This window comes from Zymoseptoria tritici, chromosome 6 (genome assembly GCF_000219625.1).
Source record: "Zymoseptoria tritici IPO323 chromosome 6, whole genome shotgun sequence".
Lineage (NCBI taxonomy): Eukaryota > Fungi > Ascomycota > Dothideomycetes > Mycosphaerellales > Mycosphaerellaceae > Zymoseptoria > Zymoseptoria tritici.
The window spans coordinates 97,833-112,517 of NC_018213.1; the positions used below are offsets into that span (position 1 = coordinate 97,833).

Sequence of the window (14,685 nt, forward strand, 5' to 3'; positions counted from 1 at the left end):
TTCTACTATAGTATCGCTAATAAATAGGTAGAAGAAGGGAGGAACTATAAGGAGATTAAGGACTCCAGTAGCTTTATAGTAGCTACTATAGCTTTAGTCGAGGACGTTAAGAAGACCCTTTAGGATACTAAGAGGTTTATAACCCTCGCTATAGCGACGGTTTAGGATATCTAGAAATCCTTAGAAGTAAAGGAGCCCCTAATAGATAAGTAGCTTAAGAGTAGGCTCCCCCCCGGAGCTTTACGATATACTACTACTATTTAGGACGCGGGAGGCTAATAAGCTCGCTCCTTATAGAGGGGATCTAGACTATAAGATCGCTCTCCGGCCGAATGCCGATAGTTTACTACCCCGATTACCTTAGGGCCCCTTATATAGCGTATCTAAGGACGAACTCCTAGTCCTAAGAAAAGTTATTAATGCCCTACTAAAAAAGGGATATATCCGGCTAAGTTCCTTAGAGGCTATAGCACTAGTACTTTTCGCTCGTAAACTAGGAGGGGGACTACGTTTCTACTATAACTATCGAGCGCTAAACGCCCTAACGAAGTATAATAGGTACCTACTCCTATTAGTTCCGGAGACCTTAAGGAACCTTACGGGCTTACGATAGCTTACGAAGGTCGACGTTATAGCCGCCTTCTATTATATTCGTATAGCGGCTAGCGAAGAGTATAAGATAGCCTTCCGTACTAGATTTAGTCTATTCGAGTAGTTAGTATGCCCGTTCGGTCTGTCCGGGGTACTAGCTACTTTCTAGCGGTTTATTAATAATTTGTTACGGGAATATCTAGACGACTTTATATTAGTATATAGTAATAATATAATTATCTACTCTAATAGTACGCTCGAGGATTACTACTAGAAGGTTCGTATAGTCCTCCGGGCCCTTTAGGATAGGGGCCTATACCTAGACCTAGGAAAGTACGCTTTCGTATAGAAGACCGTTAAGTACCTAGGGTTTATCGTTTATACCGACGGAAAAGGCGTAGGACCCGACCCTAAGAAGATTTAAGTAGTAGAAGACTAGAAGGTACTACGAACGTAGAAGGAGGTTCGAAGGTTCCTAGGTTTTACTAACTACTATAGGATGTTTATCCCTAACTACTCTAAGATCGCCGCTCCCTTAACCGCGCTTACCGGAAAGGGAACGCCGTTCTCCTAGGGAGAGCTTAAGGAGAAAGCATTCGAGAAGTTAAAGGGAAAGTATTATAGGGCTCTAGTACTTATATATTAGGACCCGGGGCTTCCTACGTTCCTAGAGACGGATTATAGCGGGTTCGCGATTAGAGGCGCGCTCCTATAGGAAGCGAACGGGGTCCTAAAGCTAGTAGGCTTCTTTTTATAGAAGCTTAATAAGGCCGAGATTAACTACGACATTTACAATAAGGAGATGTTAGCGGTAGTGTCCTACCTAAAATTCTAGGTACCCGAGCTAAAGACGTATAGTCCCTTTACTATTTAGACGGACTATAAGAACCTAGAGTACTTTATAATAAAGAGGTAGCTAAGTAAGAGGTAGATTCGATAGTTTAAGACCGTTACGTTGTTCTAGTTTAAACTCGTATACCGACCGGGGACCGAAGCGATTATACTAAACGTACTTTCTTATAGGGAGTAGGACACTCTAGGCGAGGACGACAAGATATTACAGTTTAGGAGGTTCCTAGAACCTAATTTAGCCCTAGATTAGCCGGCGGCCGGAGGGGAAAGGGAGGTAGTAGCTAACAACCTATCGGCTACGTCTATCTAACTCTACTACCTATAAGCTATACTAATGTAGCTAGTAGCTTTAGAGCCGAATTCCGATAGTAAGGACGCGGCTATAGCGGGACCCTTTTAGGACAGCGAGTTAAATAAACTATAAGGTCCGACTTTAAAAAAGGGTACCTAGTATTAGATAGTAATCCGCGCTATTAAGGACGGATCCCGGGCTATTCTACCGGATCTAAAGGTTAAAATCTAGATTAGGGATTATAGTATCGACGAGAAGGGCCGCTTAAGGCATCGCGGTAGGTTATAGGTTCCTAGAGCGGCGGTTACGTCGGAGGCCGAATATAAGTCGGCGGATACTAAGATTCTATAAAACGATAAACTCCGTACTAAGATTATTTAGTCCGTATATAACTCCCCGGTCTACGGCTACCCTAGGCGGGACTCTACGGCCTTTATACTAGGGAGAAACTTCTACTAGCCTCTATAGTTATGTTATATTAGGAGGTTTTTAAGAAACTACGATTACTACGGAAGGAACAAGGTATAGAGAGAGTATAAATACGGACTCCTACGCCCTCTACCGGTTCCTAATTACTTCTTCTAGGAGATCTCTATAGATTTTATAACCGACCTCCCTAAGTCTAAGGGGAACTATTACCTATAGGTTATTAAAGACTGTTTAAGTAAGTCCGTCGTTTTAGAGGCGATACCTAGTATAAAAGCGAAGGAGTACGCTAAGAGATTCCTAGACTACTAGGTAAGATATTATAGGCTACCGAGCGCGATTACGAGCGATAGGGGGACGAACTAGACGAGTATATTCTAGAAAATACTCTACCGGTTAGTCGGAGTATAGTAGCGACTAAGCTTAGCTTACTACCCTTAAACCGACGGAGGCCTAGAGAGACTAAACTAGGACGTCTAAGCCTATCTAAGGAACTATATTAATTACGAGTAGTCCGACTAGAAACGCTAGCTCTCTACGGCCTAATTAGCGCTAAATGCCCGTTACTATTTGGGGTTAGGAATAAGCCCCTTCTTCGTAGTTTATAGATACGAAGCCCCGTCTCCCGTACCCTTAGAGCCGGATAGCGAGGAGCCCTCTACGCTAGCCGTAGCCTAGAGAGCTTCGAAGTTCGTAGAGAAAATAAAGGGAATTATAGACCTATGCTAGGTAAGTATAGCGGACGCTACCTAAAAGTAGGAGGAGGCCGCTAATAGGAAGCGTACCGCGGCGCTAATATACCGGAAGGGCGATAAGGTATAGCTAGATTTAAGGAATTATCGTACTAATCGCCCTAAGGAAAGCCTAGATTATAAGAATACGAAGTATACGGTTAATAAGGTCTTGTCGCCGGTTTCTATCTATTTAGCTAGGATCCCTAGTAACATTTATCCGGTCTTCTATTTAGATCTACTAAGACTAGCGAGCGACGACCCTCTCCTAGGCTAGGTCTCCGACGATTACTAGCCGGATCTAGTATTAATTAAGTCGTACGAGGAATAGGATATAGAAGAACTACTATATATAAGGATAGCACTAAAGAATAGAGGAGGGGGAAGGGAGGTCCTAGTTAAATAGACCGGCTACTACGATCTAACGTAGGAGCCCTTAGACAACCTAGTAGATACCGTCGCTATAGATAACTTCGAGCAAAAATTTAGAAATGCTAAAGTTAATAATAGGCTAAAAGAGAAGTATATTAAGAAGAGGAAAAAGAGAGTAGTTACCGAGAAGAAGTAACTAAATATACGAGGAGAACGAGAGGTTACGTAAGAATTTTTATTTTATAAATTACTTTTTAGAGTAGTAATCGCACTACTATATTCTATACCGGGAACCGACCGAGAATGAGCGGAAGTAGCTATCTACGAGGAGCGACGCCTACCTAATATAAGAGTAGTAGGAATGCTACTAGGACTAATAAGCGGTTAGCGGGTTATACCGAACGGAGACCGGCGAAGTACTTATATTTGTCCTTACTACGCGACAATCTCCTCTATAGAACGAGTAATCTCCGAGGCTACTAGACTATTTCGAGCGGTTAGCGGGGCTTTTCGATCGGAGATAATAAGAGAACCTATATAGAGAGCAAACCTTCTACCTATAGTAGCTTTAGGGCTTTCTAAGCCTTAAGAGTAGTACCTAAACTATTATAAGCATTATTACTATAGTCTAATTAGCCGACGGTTTTCGAGCGGAGGCTAGCGATACTTACGCTACCTACTAAGTACCTACGCGGGTCTAAAGGGCGTAGGCGATATAGGCGAATTAAGGACTAGGCGGTTAGCGGCGACTTTCGGGCGGAGCCCGGTTATAACTTATAGTTTAGCGTAATTCTTACGCTTAGCGTAATAGCTTATATACGCGCGAGATTGGCCTATCTAGGTTTATTAGCGGGGTCCGGCGGAAAATAGGCGGGATATATTTTATACTACTAGTAGGACGTAGTCGATTCCGCTTTTAGCGTATAGCTCGTAATAGATAGCGGTACGCGGCTAGTTCTAAGCGGGAGCCGCTAGAGGAGGAGCGGGGGCGGGCGCCGGCGGGTTATTAGCGGCTAGCGGGAAGGTAAGGGCGGGACCCGGGTTGTTATTCTAAGGATTATTATTATTACCGAAAAGGGACAATATCTACGACTCCGTTAGAAAAGTACCGGGGTCCTAGATAAAAGTAAAGGACTCGAACCCTTAACCTTTAGGTTAAAAACTTACCTTAACGATTTAGTAATACTAGTAGTAGAAAAGAGGGGGGGGGTAGGGTATTTATACGTAGCCCCGGGCTCTAAGGGCGTATTTTCCTTATATTATTACTTTCTCGACAATACTAGAAAGGTAAAGAGATAGAGTAAAGTATAGCGGGCTTATTATATCGGGATCCGATAGTTTTCGCCCGGACAAGCGATAATACTAGGAAAAGAGCGGACAATAGGAGTAAATTTTAGCTAATTAGACGATTATAGTAGGTCTAAAGGAGGAGGGTAAATAGTCCGCTACTTTTATATCGGTTGCCGACGACTTTTCCGCGTACCGGGAGGAGGGGGGGTATTATAAGGGACTAGCGCCCTTTCTATAATACGTAGCGTAACCCCGTACTTTGTCTTAGTAGCCTACATCCTTTTCTACGCTTACCGCGAGGTTTTAGGCTACTTCCTTATCGAACTTACTATATCTAATATAGACTCTAAACTCTCGTATATATATTGTTTACCCGTAATAGATATATAGTATTAATAAAGGAGTCGCTCTAGTCGTTACGTAAGCGCTTTTACGCTCTTAACGACGACGAGCACCTTATTAAGAGCGGCTTAAAGAAGATAGTATTATAATACTAGCTTACGTAGTTATAATAAGCTACGGCTCTATTTAATCGTATAACTATCGACTAGCTACTCGCTAATATTTAGAGTAGTAATTCTTTATAAGCTATACTACCGCCTTCTTAACGCCCTTATATTACGACTATAGTAATACTAGATTACTATATACCTCTTAGTAGCTATTACGCCGAGTAGAAGATTATAGTACTACGCTCTTAAGTACTATTATAAGTACTAGCGCTAATATAAGTTAAGGGTAAGAGTAAGAAACGGAAGATTAAAGAGTAATAAGGGTAATAAATACGATTACCGCTATAAAAACGAGCTACTTATTAGCTTATTAAATAGTATAAATAATTATATAGTTAGGTAACCGCTACAACAATACTAACAATACTATATATAATACTAAAACTATAAACATAGACGACATTAACTAAATTTTAAGACTTTAAGAAGGTAAGTATACCGCCGGACGAAACGCGTACATTATACGGGTAAAATCGTCCGTACGCGTCTATTCGCGTACGCGTCTCGGAACTAGACGGAAAGCCGGATCTACCTTATTCTAGTAATCGCCCTTTTAACGTAAGACGTAGTAGGGGAGAGGTATAGTTCTACCGAATAAGGACTTACGCCGCCTTACTAGGACGCGTATAATCTAGTAGGAGGCTACCGTCTTTCCGTCGTCTCCTAATATAGTAATTACGCTTACTATTAGCTTAATAAATAAGAATCTCCTCTAGTAGTTCGTAAGGACTTCGTTAGGTAGTTCTATACGATATTATTACTATAGAGATAGACCGAGTACGAGGATATAACTATTAGGGCGTTCTCCTATAGGTCTACGGGGGTAGACTAGGATGTTCGCTAACGTATAGAACTATCCTCCGCGGAAATTCTCTAGGGTAGCGAGCCTCTTCGGCTAATCTCCGCCTATAATAAAATATACCCTTTAACTCGAGTCTATACGAGTCCTCGGGAAAGGGCCTATACGTTCCCGGGTAGGATAAATAGACTTTATTAGGGGCCCGCGCTCTCGCTACTATAATAGCGTACTATACGTAAGTTTCTCTTACTACGGCGAATTTATAATTTCGCGATTCCCGGTATAGAGAAAGGCTCTCTCGGATCTATCTATATAAGCCTCGCCGATACGTATAACTACTCTTACGTACTCTTAGGTAGGCTACCTATATAATACCGCTAGTTTTCTATTATCGCCGCCGGTATATTACCGCCGCTAGTATATTGCCGCCGCCGCGCTATTATAAAATATATATAGGAATTTCGACTCGGTACTATATTATCGTCCGCCGGAATTCTAGCCTAGTATAAAGTCTACGCCGGAGTGCCTTAATATACTATACTCCCGACGACGACGGCGACCGACGAGGAGTGTCTTATATCGCCTATCCCTAGGATAGATTATTATCTATATATATACGAACATATTTAGTAACCTTAAAGGCTACGTAGACATTTAAAACTCGATAGCGAGCACTTTATATATATTAAAATAGTAAAGATGTCGTAGTAAGGGAAACTTATATTTAGTATACTATCCTACTAGTAGGGTATAGCTCGCTCGTACGAGTACGAAGTTGTGTTAGGTTATCGTCGAGGTAAAGCTATTAGAATATAGAAACGGAGAAAGGCTTAACCGAGAGAGAGGGCTTAATACTATTATACTCGTAGCTAATAGTACTTAACTTAACTTAGAAGGTGCCTTACCGCGGCAACTAACATCGTAAGTCCGTTAAGTCTTCTTAAGTAGAACTATTCTTGTCTCCTTCTCGAAGTCGAAGATTTACGTATAACGAGGGAGATACGTATTTTAGAATCCGAACAGGCTGCCCCTAGCGCTAAATCCCTCGACTCGGGGACTAATTTAAATAGATTTAAGCATAGTATTAAACGGGACATTAAACGGGACATTAAACGGGACATTAAACGGAATCTCGTAGGGTAACCCTAACGTTCTAACCCTACCGTTCTAGCTTATGACCCTGCCGTTGCTACTTATATAAAAGTAAGATACGCCCGGCGGTATATAGTGTACGCGTAAATGCAGCGCTAAGCCACTTGTAAATTTGAGCGACCAATCAGACGCGAGTAGCGGCCAAACCAGTTTTTGGCTGACCACCTGCAACTTTATATTGCGCTGCGCGCAACAAAATACCTTGTGCCTCAGGCATTAATGGAGCAACTTCGTACTGCTTCACCTCCCGAGAACTCCTCCTCTCCATGATCATGTCACCAACAAAGGATACATTCCAGCCCTTCAAGCCTTGATATACGCGCACAAGTTACCGTCTTCGTCCTCTTGTACGCTCACCTTCAAGCCTTGATATACGGCACGCCTGTCAACTTCCACGTCCTCTGGTCGAACACGGGCTTGTTGACCGGCTCTGGCCGATTGTGCGGATCCTCCACTCCATCCCTCATCGCGATGTTTCCGCCCACATGCCTCGCGTTCGGCCAATGCGTGGTACCCGCCCACTTCTCCAGCGCCTCCTTCTTCCTTACCAAATCCTCCTGCGTCGCGACCTCCACCGGCATGTAGCAGGTATACACGGCGAACCGCGGCGACGTGGACTCAGAGGGGAGATTGTAGTGCGGCGTACGAGAGTCCCATACCTGAAAGAGAAGAGCGGAAGGTCAGTGATGTGCTGGATTCGGAAGAGTCGAGGGCGGGTCAAGAGCTGCTTGTAGAGGCCAAGATACTTTCTCGCACCACTGCAGGTCTTCTGCTCTTCGGTCAACTTACAAGGAGATCGCCAGGCTCGGCGCAGACCTTTTCCCATCTGTAGCCTTGCTGGTCAAGCCACTCCATGCCTGCGGGCGTGAAGCCGAACCACTCAGGCGTCCATGCCGGAATGCGTGGTTCGTCGGCGAAGACACGATGGAACTCTGTCGAGGCCAAGTGACCGCCTTTGCAGACGATGAGACCGCCGTCCTTGGGCCCGTTCGGGAGAACATTGACGAGGCCCTGGAGGCACCGGAACCCAGACTTGAGAGGGTCTTGGTCCTGATGTGGCCACGGTTTGTTCTCGGGGATGTCCTTGCGGCTGTCGCAGGCTGTCAACACAAATTCTCAAGCTTGATCGTCTTCGACGAGTTTGACTTACTTGGGAAAACTGAAATTGATGGCATCAAAAGACACGATCAGATCCTCAGTATCGTATACCTTTTCGAAAGCTCCAACAACGCCAGGCTCGCCGCGCATCGCCCAGGCAAAGTCCTCGTGGGTGACGGCGTACTGCAAGCACATGCCTTTCTCGGTGATGTGTGGTAGCTTGTCTTTGTGGACGGTCGACAAATCGTTTCGATCGAAGCCAAGATTGCTGGAAAACGGTTAGCGCATGCGATACAACCCGGGGTGGCCCTACTTACAATCCCTCAAGCCAGCTGAACATTGCATCGGCGTATTTGTCCGCTCGCTCACGCGGAATCGCTCCCTTGATCACTGCATAGCCATCTCTGGCGAGATCATCTCTCCAGTCGCCATAACTTGGGTCGGTACCGTCGACCTTGAGGGCTTGAGATTCTGACTTGACATGGATCGTTTGAGCAGTCTCGGTTATCGTGGACGACATGGCTAAGTGTGATTTATCAAAGTTAGGCCGTTATCTGAGAGGTTTTGCGAGACTGAAGAGAAGTCACAGGTGCCGATATATCTAGCCGACGTAACTGGACAAGATTCGCCTCTCCGCGACAAGCTCGCCTCGTCCTTTGATCATTCTGCTTGGACACATTGCACCACATTTCCCGAGTATTCAGAATCCCACGTATACCGATCTTGCCCACGTTTCGGCTTCGTACCCCAGGCTTGGCCCATTCGGAATTTGTGGCGAGCCGCCCACTTTCCGAAGAGATGCGTCCGCATGGCAGCAGCCCACACTCGTCCAAGAACGACTAGACCCTCTACGGAGACAAGGAAAGAATGGACGGCAGTTGACCTGATTCATGAATCTCGTATAGCTCGATGCTACCGCAACGTGACCCGAGTGCACCCTCCCAGCAATGAACCAACTCACCCTAATCAAAGCCCTCACCCTCTGCACAATCTTCACCTTCCCAATCCTCCCCTCCCCCGTCCAAAATGGCCTCCTCACCGGCGTTCCAGATCATCATTGTCGGCGGCGGTATCGCCGGAACTTCAGCCGCAATCGCACTCCGAGCTCCCGGACGACAAATCACCATCCTCGAGCAGTCTCGACTTCATGCTGAGATTGGAGCCACGATATCCCTACAACCAAATGCTTCTCGGATACTGGAGGAGGGGTGGAAGCTGGGAGGACTGTTGACCACGACGGCGAGAGGAATGGTCGATCGAGGGTTTCGAATTTTCAATGTTGATGGTGAGAAAGTTGGTGAGATTCCGTTGAAGACGAAGTCGAAGTATGGAGCGGATAGGGTTATGTTTCATCGGCAGGATTTGCATGAGTGTTTGAAGCAGGCGGCGATGGCGGAAGAGAGGGATGGGCCGGCTGTGGAGATTCGAGTGTCGAGTCGGGTTGTGTCTTGTGATTGCGAAGCTGGGATTGCCGTCTTGGAGAATGGCGAGGAGCTCAAGGCCGACTTGATCGTTGCCGCGGACGGTATACACAGCGTGCTGCGACGTTGCATCCTCGATGAGGATGTTGCCCCCATCCCCACTGGCTTGTCCCTTTACCGCTTCATGCTCCTAACCGAGCAATTGGAGAAGGAAGCTCCAGACTTTTGCTCCAAGATCCACTCGAGAGAACCCTACACTTCTATGCTTTTCGCCCATGACTGTCGTCTCATCTCGGGTCCGGCACGAGATGCTTCGGTCTACAGCATTGTTGGCCTGGTTCCGGACGAACGCATGAATGAGGATGCTGATGGGAAACAATCGTGGAGGTCGACGGGAGACCTTGACAAAGCGTTGCAGGTAAGTTCCCACGTGTGGAAGTGGAACTCCTGCGCTCTCCTACTCAGACTACACATTCCGAGCGACTGAGGGGCAGGTCGTGCAGCGTAGTTTGAGCGGGACCACGGAGATCAAGCTTCATCCCATTACCGTCTGTAAATGTGCTGACTCCCTCATCAGTCGTTCAAAGACTTCCCAGACTGGGTCAAACAACCCTTCCGACTGGCGAAGGATCTCGGTCTCTGGCAGCTGAGAGATCTCCCACCTCTCCGGACCTGGACGAAAGGCCGAGTCATCTTGATTGGCGATGCGGCCCACGCCATGCTTCCTACTCAAGGCCAAGGAGCAAGCCAGGCGGTGGAGGACGCCGAAGCGCTTGGAGCATTTTTCGAAGGCGTGCGAGACATTCCGTCGATGGAGGAAGTGAACAGTTTGCTGCTGCAGGTGTTCAAGTGCCGGTATGAGAGAGCGACTTTGATACAGAAATACAGTCGGGATGCGGCCAGGCCTCCAACTGAGAAGGGTAGCAATGAGGTCAAGATGTGAGTTGCTATCGACTTGATGAAGCTTCATGCCACATGCTAAAAGTTCCCAAGGCGACCTGACGAGTTCATGGATTACAACTGCTTATACAGAGGTGCGAAGGAATGGCAAAGTCGGCGGGTCCAGGCCGCTTAGGCGAGATTCATAGAGATTCCTCTCGAGTCTCGAGGGGTATACGAGATCCAAGAAGCGCGCGAAGCATGTCCCCACAAAAGACATTCTTTATTGCGGTCCGTCTAAGTCTTCGGGCCCCTACGTTCATGCCGCACCGTTGTACGCGAGAGCATTTGGACTGCCCGCGCCAGCGGCCACAATGACATCCTTCGTCGCAAGCTCGATCAAACGCTCCCCCAAAGCAGCGGGAGTGCGCGTTCCCTCAAGACCGATGATATAGGCAGCGAGACCAGCGACATGCGGACAAGCCATTGACGTACCCGAGATGGTATTCGTTGCAGTCTTACCACCGATCCAGGCGCCGTTACATCAATAAATCAGCAAACATATCCATGAAAACAGCTCTGGCGGAAAACATGGATCTTACCTCGTGATGTTGACACCAGGAGCGAAGATATCCACGACCGGGCCAAAATTGCTGAAGCTTGCACGATTGTCGTTGCGATCCGTCGCACCAACCGTGAAGACAAATGGCTCCGAAGCCGGTGATGTTTGACTGGCATCAGCACCATCGTTGCCAGCTGCGACCACAGTGAAGACACCGGCATCCACGGCTGCTGCAACTGCATCGTTCGTGGTCTGGGAGAAGCCACCTCCGAGAGACATGGAGATGACAGAACGAGCAGTTCGGCCTTTCTGCCGAGCGTCGTTGATGGCCCTACGGTCGGTCAGCTTTTGTTGTTTTCGGGCAATGCCCTCACCACGACTTACCAATCGATGCCGGCGAGCACACCGGAATTAAGACCAGTCCCGAGAGCACCCAGAACCTTGACCCCGATGATGTTCGCCTTCTTCGCGACGCCGTATGTTGAGCCGGCGACGGTACCGGAGCAGTGAGTGCCATGTCTGTGGAACCGTCAGTCATCTGGTTGAACGAAGTGCCTTGCGGAAGACTATGCTTACCCGTTGAGATCAGTCTTCGGCTCCAACAGGACAAAGCTTGCTCCAACAACCGCACGTCCGCCGAAATCCTCGTGGGCAGTGTTGACTCCAGTATCAATAACATACACGGTGGAGCCAGCGCCTGCGGATTCATCGTATGTGTAAGTCGAGCCTCCGGTCGTGCGACGAGAGATCCGGACGAGACCATACTCCGCCGGAGACTGCTCGACCAAAGCACGCTGGTTGATCACCGGGGCCGAAGCATACACCGTGGTGTCGGGTTCAACGCTGCGAATCGATGCGATGTTCGCAATCAGGTTGACGAAATCATCATCGCCATCGAATGCGAATGAAGCTGCCGATGCTGTATGAGTGTTTGGCCTCTGCGCCAGTGGCAGTGCGTACCGCAGCAAGAACAGCTGGGAGGACCCCGTTGTCGTCGACTCGGGCAATCCAAGAGCCTGCAACTGTTTCGGCAGTCTGACGTCTGTCGATTGTTGCAGCAGCCAGTACGGCTGGCACTGCCAATAGGAGGTTGAAGAAAGACTGCATAGTCGGTATGGTAAAGACAAACGACGAAATGAATTTGCCTTAATCCTGGACGACATTCCGCGATACTTATATGGCCCTGACATCTTCCATCTCGCCCGCCTGGTCGTTGACACACAGCGTTCCATCGGTGTACTGCCGTAGCTTGGAGCGGCATCGGCCGTGTACATACAATGTATACCATATAGCTGGATTTGCCGGTGAGGGGCGGCTGTAAATCCTTTCAACTTCAAGAAGGAGACAAGACGGTCAAGAATACCAAGGCGACACAGCTCGCGAGTAGTGCGCAATGGACTGGTAACAGCAGTTGGTACGGGAAAGGGACCTTCCAAGTTCAGACAAGCACTGTCAGCCACGAGTGCGATGGTGTTATCGCTTGCTTGTGATCGACGAGCGGGCATGAACATTTGAAGAACTCCTCCGTCGACAAGCCGCGGCACGAGCTGTCTTCTCGAAGGCTGTCCGAACGGTACAACGGACGGCGCAGAGCTATCGGAATGATATGTGGCCTGAAAACAGAGTCTATCGCCACGATCCAGATTTCAGCAGGTTTGTTGGAGAGTGGCAAAGCTTTCTCGGAGAATGTCTCGTCCTTGGCGCCTCTGTAACAGCTTCGTGTGGCGTTGCTATACAGCTGCATGGCGTGCAGATCACTCGGCATGGACTTCATGAGCCGAGGCAGAGACATATGGCAGGATCGAATGTTGGAGTCGAATGGGATTCCCGCAAGTTCAGCAAGGCAGGCCAGAGACTCAGTTCGAATCGTCAAAAAACAACAGGATTGTAGGGAATAGGGGTAAGAACCGGAACGAAGGGCCGGCCTCGTTCGAGCTATAATCACCAGCTCTGCTCCACTGTAGCAGAGCACCCGGCTCCGCCAATGGATCTGTGAAACAGTCAGACCTACGATCAGGAGCAGTCCTAGAAATTTGAAGCACTCACTCTCTCGCCTGGTCCTGGTTCCCAACAACCTCAGGATGCATGTCCTTGCCTTCCGTCTCCCATCGCAGCACGTCCGTCGGATCAATGACGACGACCCTTCTCCCTTCGGCCAGCAAGCGGTTGATATTCTCATGCACAATCCGTCGTGCGACTTTGTTCAGCGAGAAGACTTCTCCAAACGACAGTACCACCGCGCATGCGTCTGCATATGCTCCAGACTCGGGATCACTCGGATCTGCGTCTCCAAGCTTTTGAACCAAGGCTCTCGTCAATATCTCAGAGCCAGCGAAGCGTACTGCTCCACGCATGTGGAAAATGGCAACTCGACGCCGGCAATTTGCATGGTCATCGGCCGTGTTCAAATTTGCAATGCTCGTGCTGACCGTGGAGCGAGCGATTTGCGAAACATCCATGAGATGTAGTCCCATATCTCTCGACAACTGCTCGCAAATAGCAACACCACGCACACTATTCCCCTTATCGTCCAGCTTCGGCGAGAAAGCAGCAAGACCAACTTGTCCAGGTAAAGCACCGAGAATCCCACCCGCCACGCCCGACTTCGCTGGTATGCCCACATGCGACACCCAATCTCCCGCTGCATCATACATCCCACAAGTCGTCATAACTGACAAGACCTGTCTTACACTAGCATGCGGGAATATACGCTCAGAAGTGACCGGATGATAGCCAGCATTGCTCAGCGTCGCAGCCATGAGTGCAAGATCCCGAACAGTGACGTTGATCGAACACTGTCGGATGTAGCCTCTGACAACCTCGCGAGGATCGCCGCGAAGAATTCCAGCGGCTTTGAGCATATGTGCAAGCCCCATATTGCGGTCCCAGTCCTTCATCTCAGCTTCGAAGACCTCCTCGCAAACATGCAATTGCCGGCCTGCCAGCTTGGACATGACTTTCAGGATCCGATCTGTACGCTGTTCTGAAGTTGCGTCGGGGCCGACGACCAGTGAGTGAGCGGCAATAGCACCGGCGTTGATCATCGGATTCATAGGGCGGTTTGAACCTTCATGTAGCGAAAGCTCGTTGAAAGCGTCGCCGGATGGCTCGACTCCGATTTTCTTCAGTACCTGCGTGAGACCGGCGTCCTCGATGGCGAGAGCGTAGACGAATGCTTTGGAGATGGACTGGATGGAAAATTCGACTTCATCGTCGCCGGCGCTGTAGACGTTGCCGTCCACCATTGCGATGGCCACGGCTAGTCGGGAGGTATCGGCTTGACGGAGCACATCGATATAGCCGGCAGGAGCGCCAGATTCATCGGCGCGGGCATTGTCGAGGACTCGATTGAGGTAATCCGGGATGGGAGACTTCATGACGGGCGTGTCCACTGAAAATTGATGAAAATGAAGAGACGGTTGTGCCGACCGTGGTTTGTTTATCGTCGTCATTCTCTTGGGACCCCGCCAGCCTCGGGATGCTTTGCGCCAAGATCTTCTCGTCCGTTCGCTCCAAGGACACACGGATGGCATTGAGTATGAGGATGTTCCAAGCCGTCGACAAGGGATCCTGAAAGGCATTGTAATGTGTGAATTGAGTGAAATGTACATGATATGAGATAAAGAATCCAACCCTCAAACTCCAACCCTGATATACCCACCCCAAACGCCAAACCTCATCAAACACATCCCCAACCATCCATTCATC

General features: G+C 48.4%; 4 protein-coding genes across 4 annotated transcripts; 1 reads left to right on the top strand and 3 right to left on the bottom strand.

Annotated features, from left to right (window-relative positions):
- Positions 1 to 7,376: 7,376 nt before the first annotated feature.
- MYCGRDRAFT_100386 (uncharacterized protein) lies at positions 7,377 to 8,635 on the bottom strand (the record flags this gene model as incomplete). The annotated part of the gene is made up of 4 exons (XM_003851956.1): positions 7,377 to 7,676; positions 7,807 to 8,107; positions 8,168 to 8,383; positions 8,433 to 8,635. 4 exons carry the CDS (start codon positions 8,633 to 8,635, stop codon positions 7,377 to 7,379), a joined length of 1,020 nt encoding a protein of 339 aa, XP_003852004.1.
- Positions 8,636 to 9,141: 506 nt separating this feature from the next.
- MYCGRDRAFT_43851 (uncharacterized protein) lies at positions 9,142 to 10,611 on the top strand (the record flags this gene model as incomplete). The annotated part of the gene is made up of 3 exons (XM_003851280.1): positions 9,142 to 9,954; positions 10,114 to 10,475; positions 10,530 to 10,611. The coding sequence occupies 3 exons, from the start codon at positions 9,142 to 9,144 to the stop codon at positions 10,609 to 10,611; spliced, it is 1,257 nt and encodes a 418-aa protein (XP_003851328.1).
- A 132-nt stretch (positions 10,612 to 10,743) lies between these two features.
- MgSPR6 (subtilisin-like protease) lies at positions 10,744 to 11,765 on the bottom strand (the record flags this gene model as incomplete). The annotated part of the gene is made up of 4 exons (XM_003851955.1): positions 10,744 to 10,932; positions 11,032 to 11,308; positions 11,362 to 11,496; positions 11,554 to 11,765. Coding segments are annotated over 4 exons (813 nt in total), but the record flags the coding sequence as incomplete, so codon positions are not given.
- A 1,153-nt stretch (positions 11,766 to 12,918) lies between these two features.
- Positions 12,919 to 14,354, bottom strand: MYCGRDRAFT_93613 (uncharacterized protein; the record flags this gene model as incomplete). The annotated part of the gene is made up of 2 exons (XM_003851954.1): positions 12,919 to 12,967; positions 13,024 to 14,354. The coding sequence occupies 2 exons, from the start codon at positions 14,352 to 14,354 to the stop codon at positions 12,919 to 12,921; spliced, it is 1,380 nt and encodes a 459-aa protein (XP_003852002.1).
- Between the last annotated feature and the right edge of the window lie 331 nt (positions 14,355 to 14,685).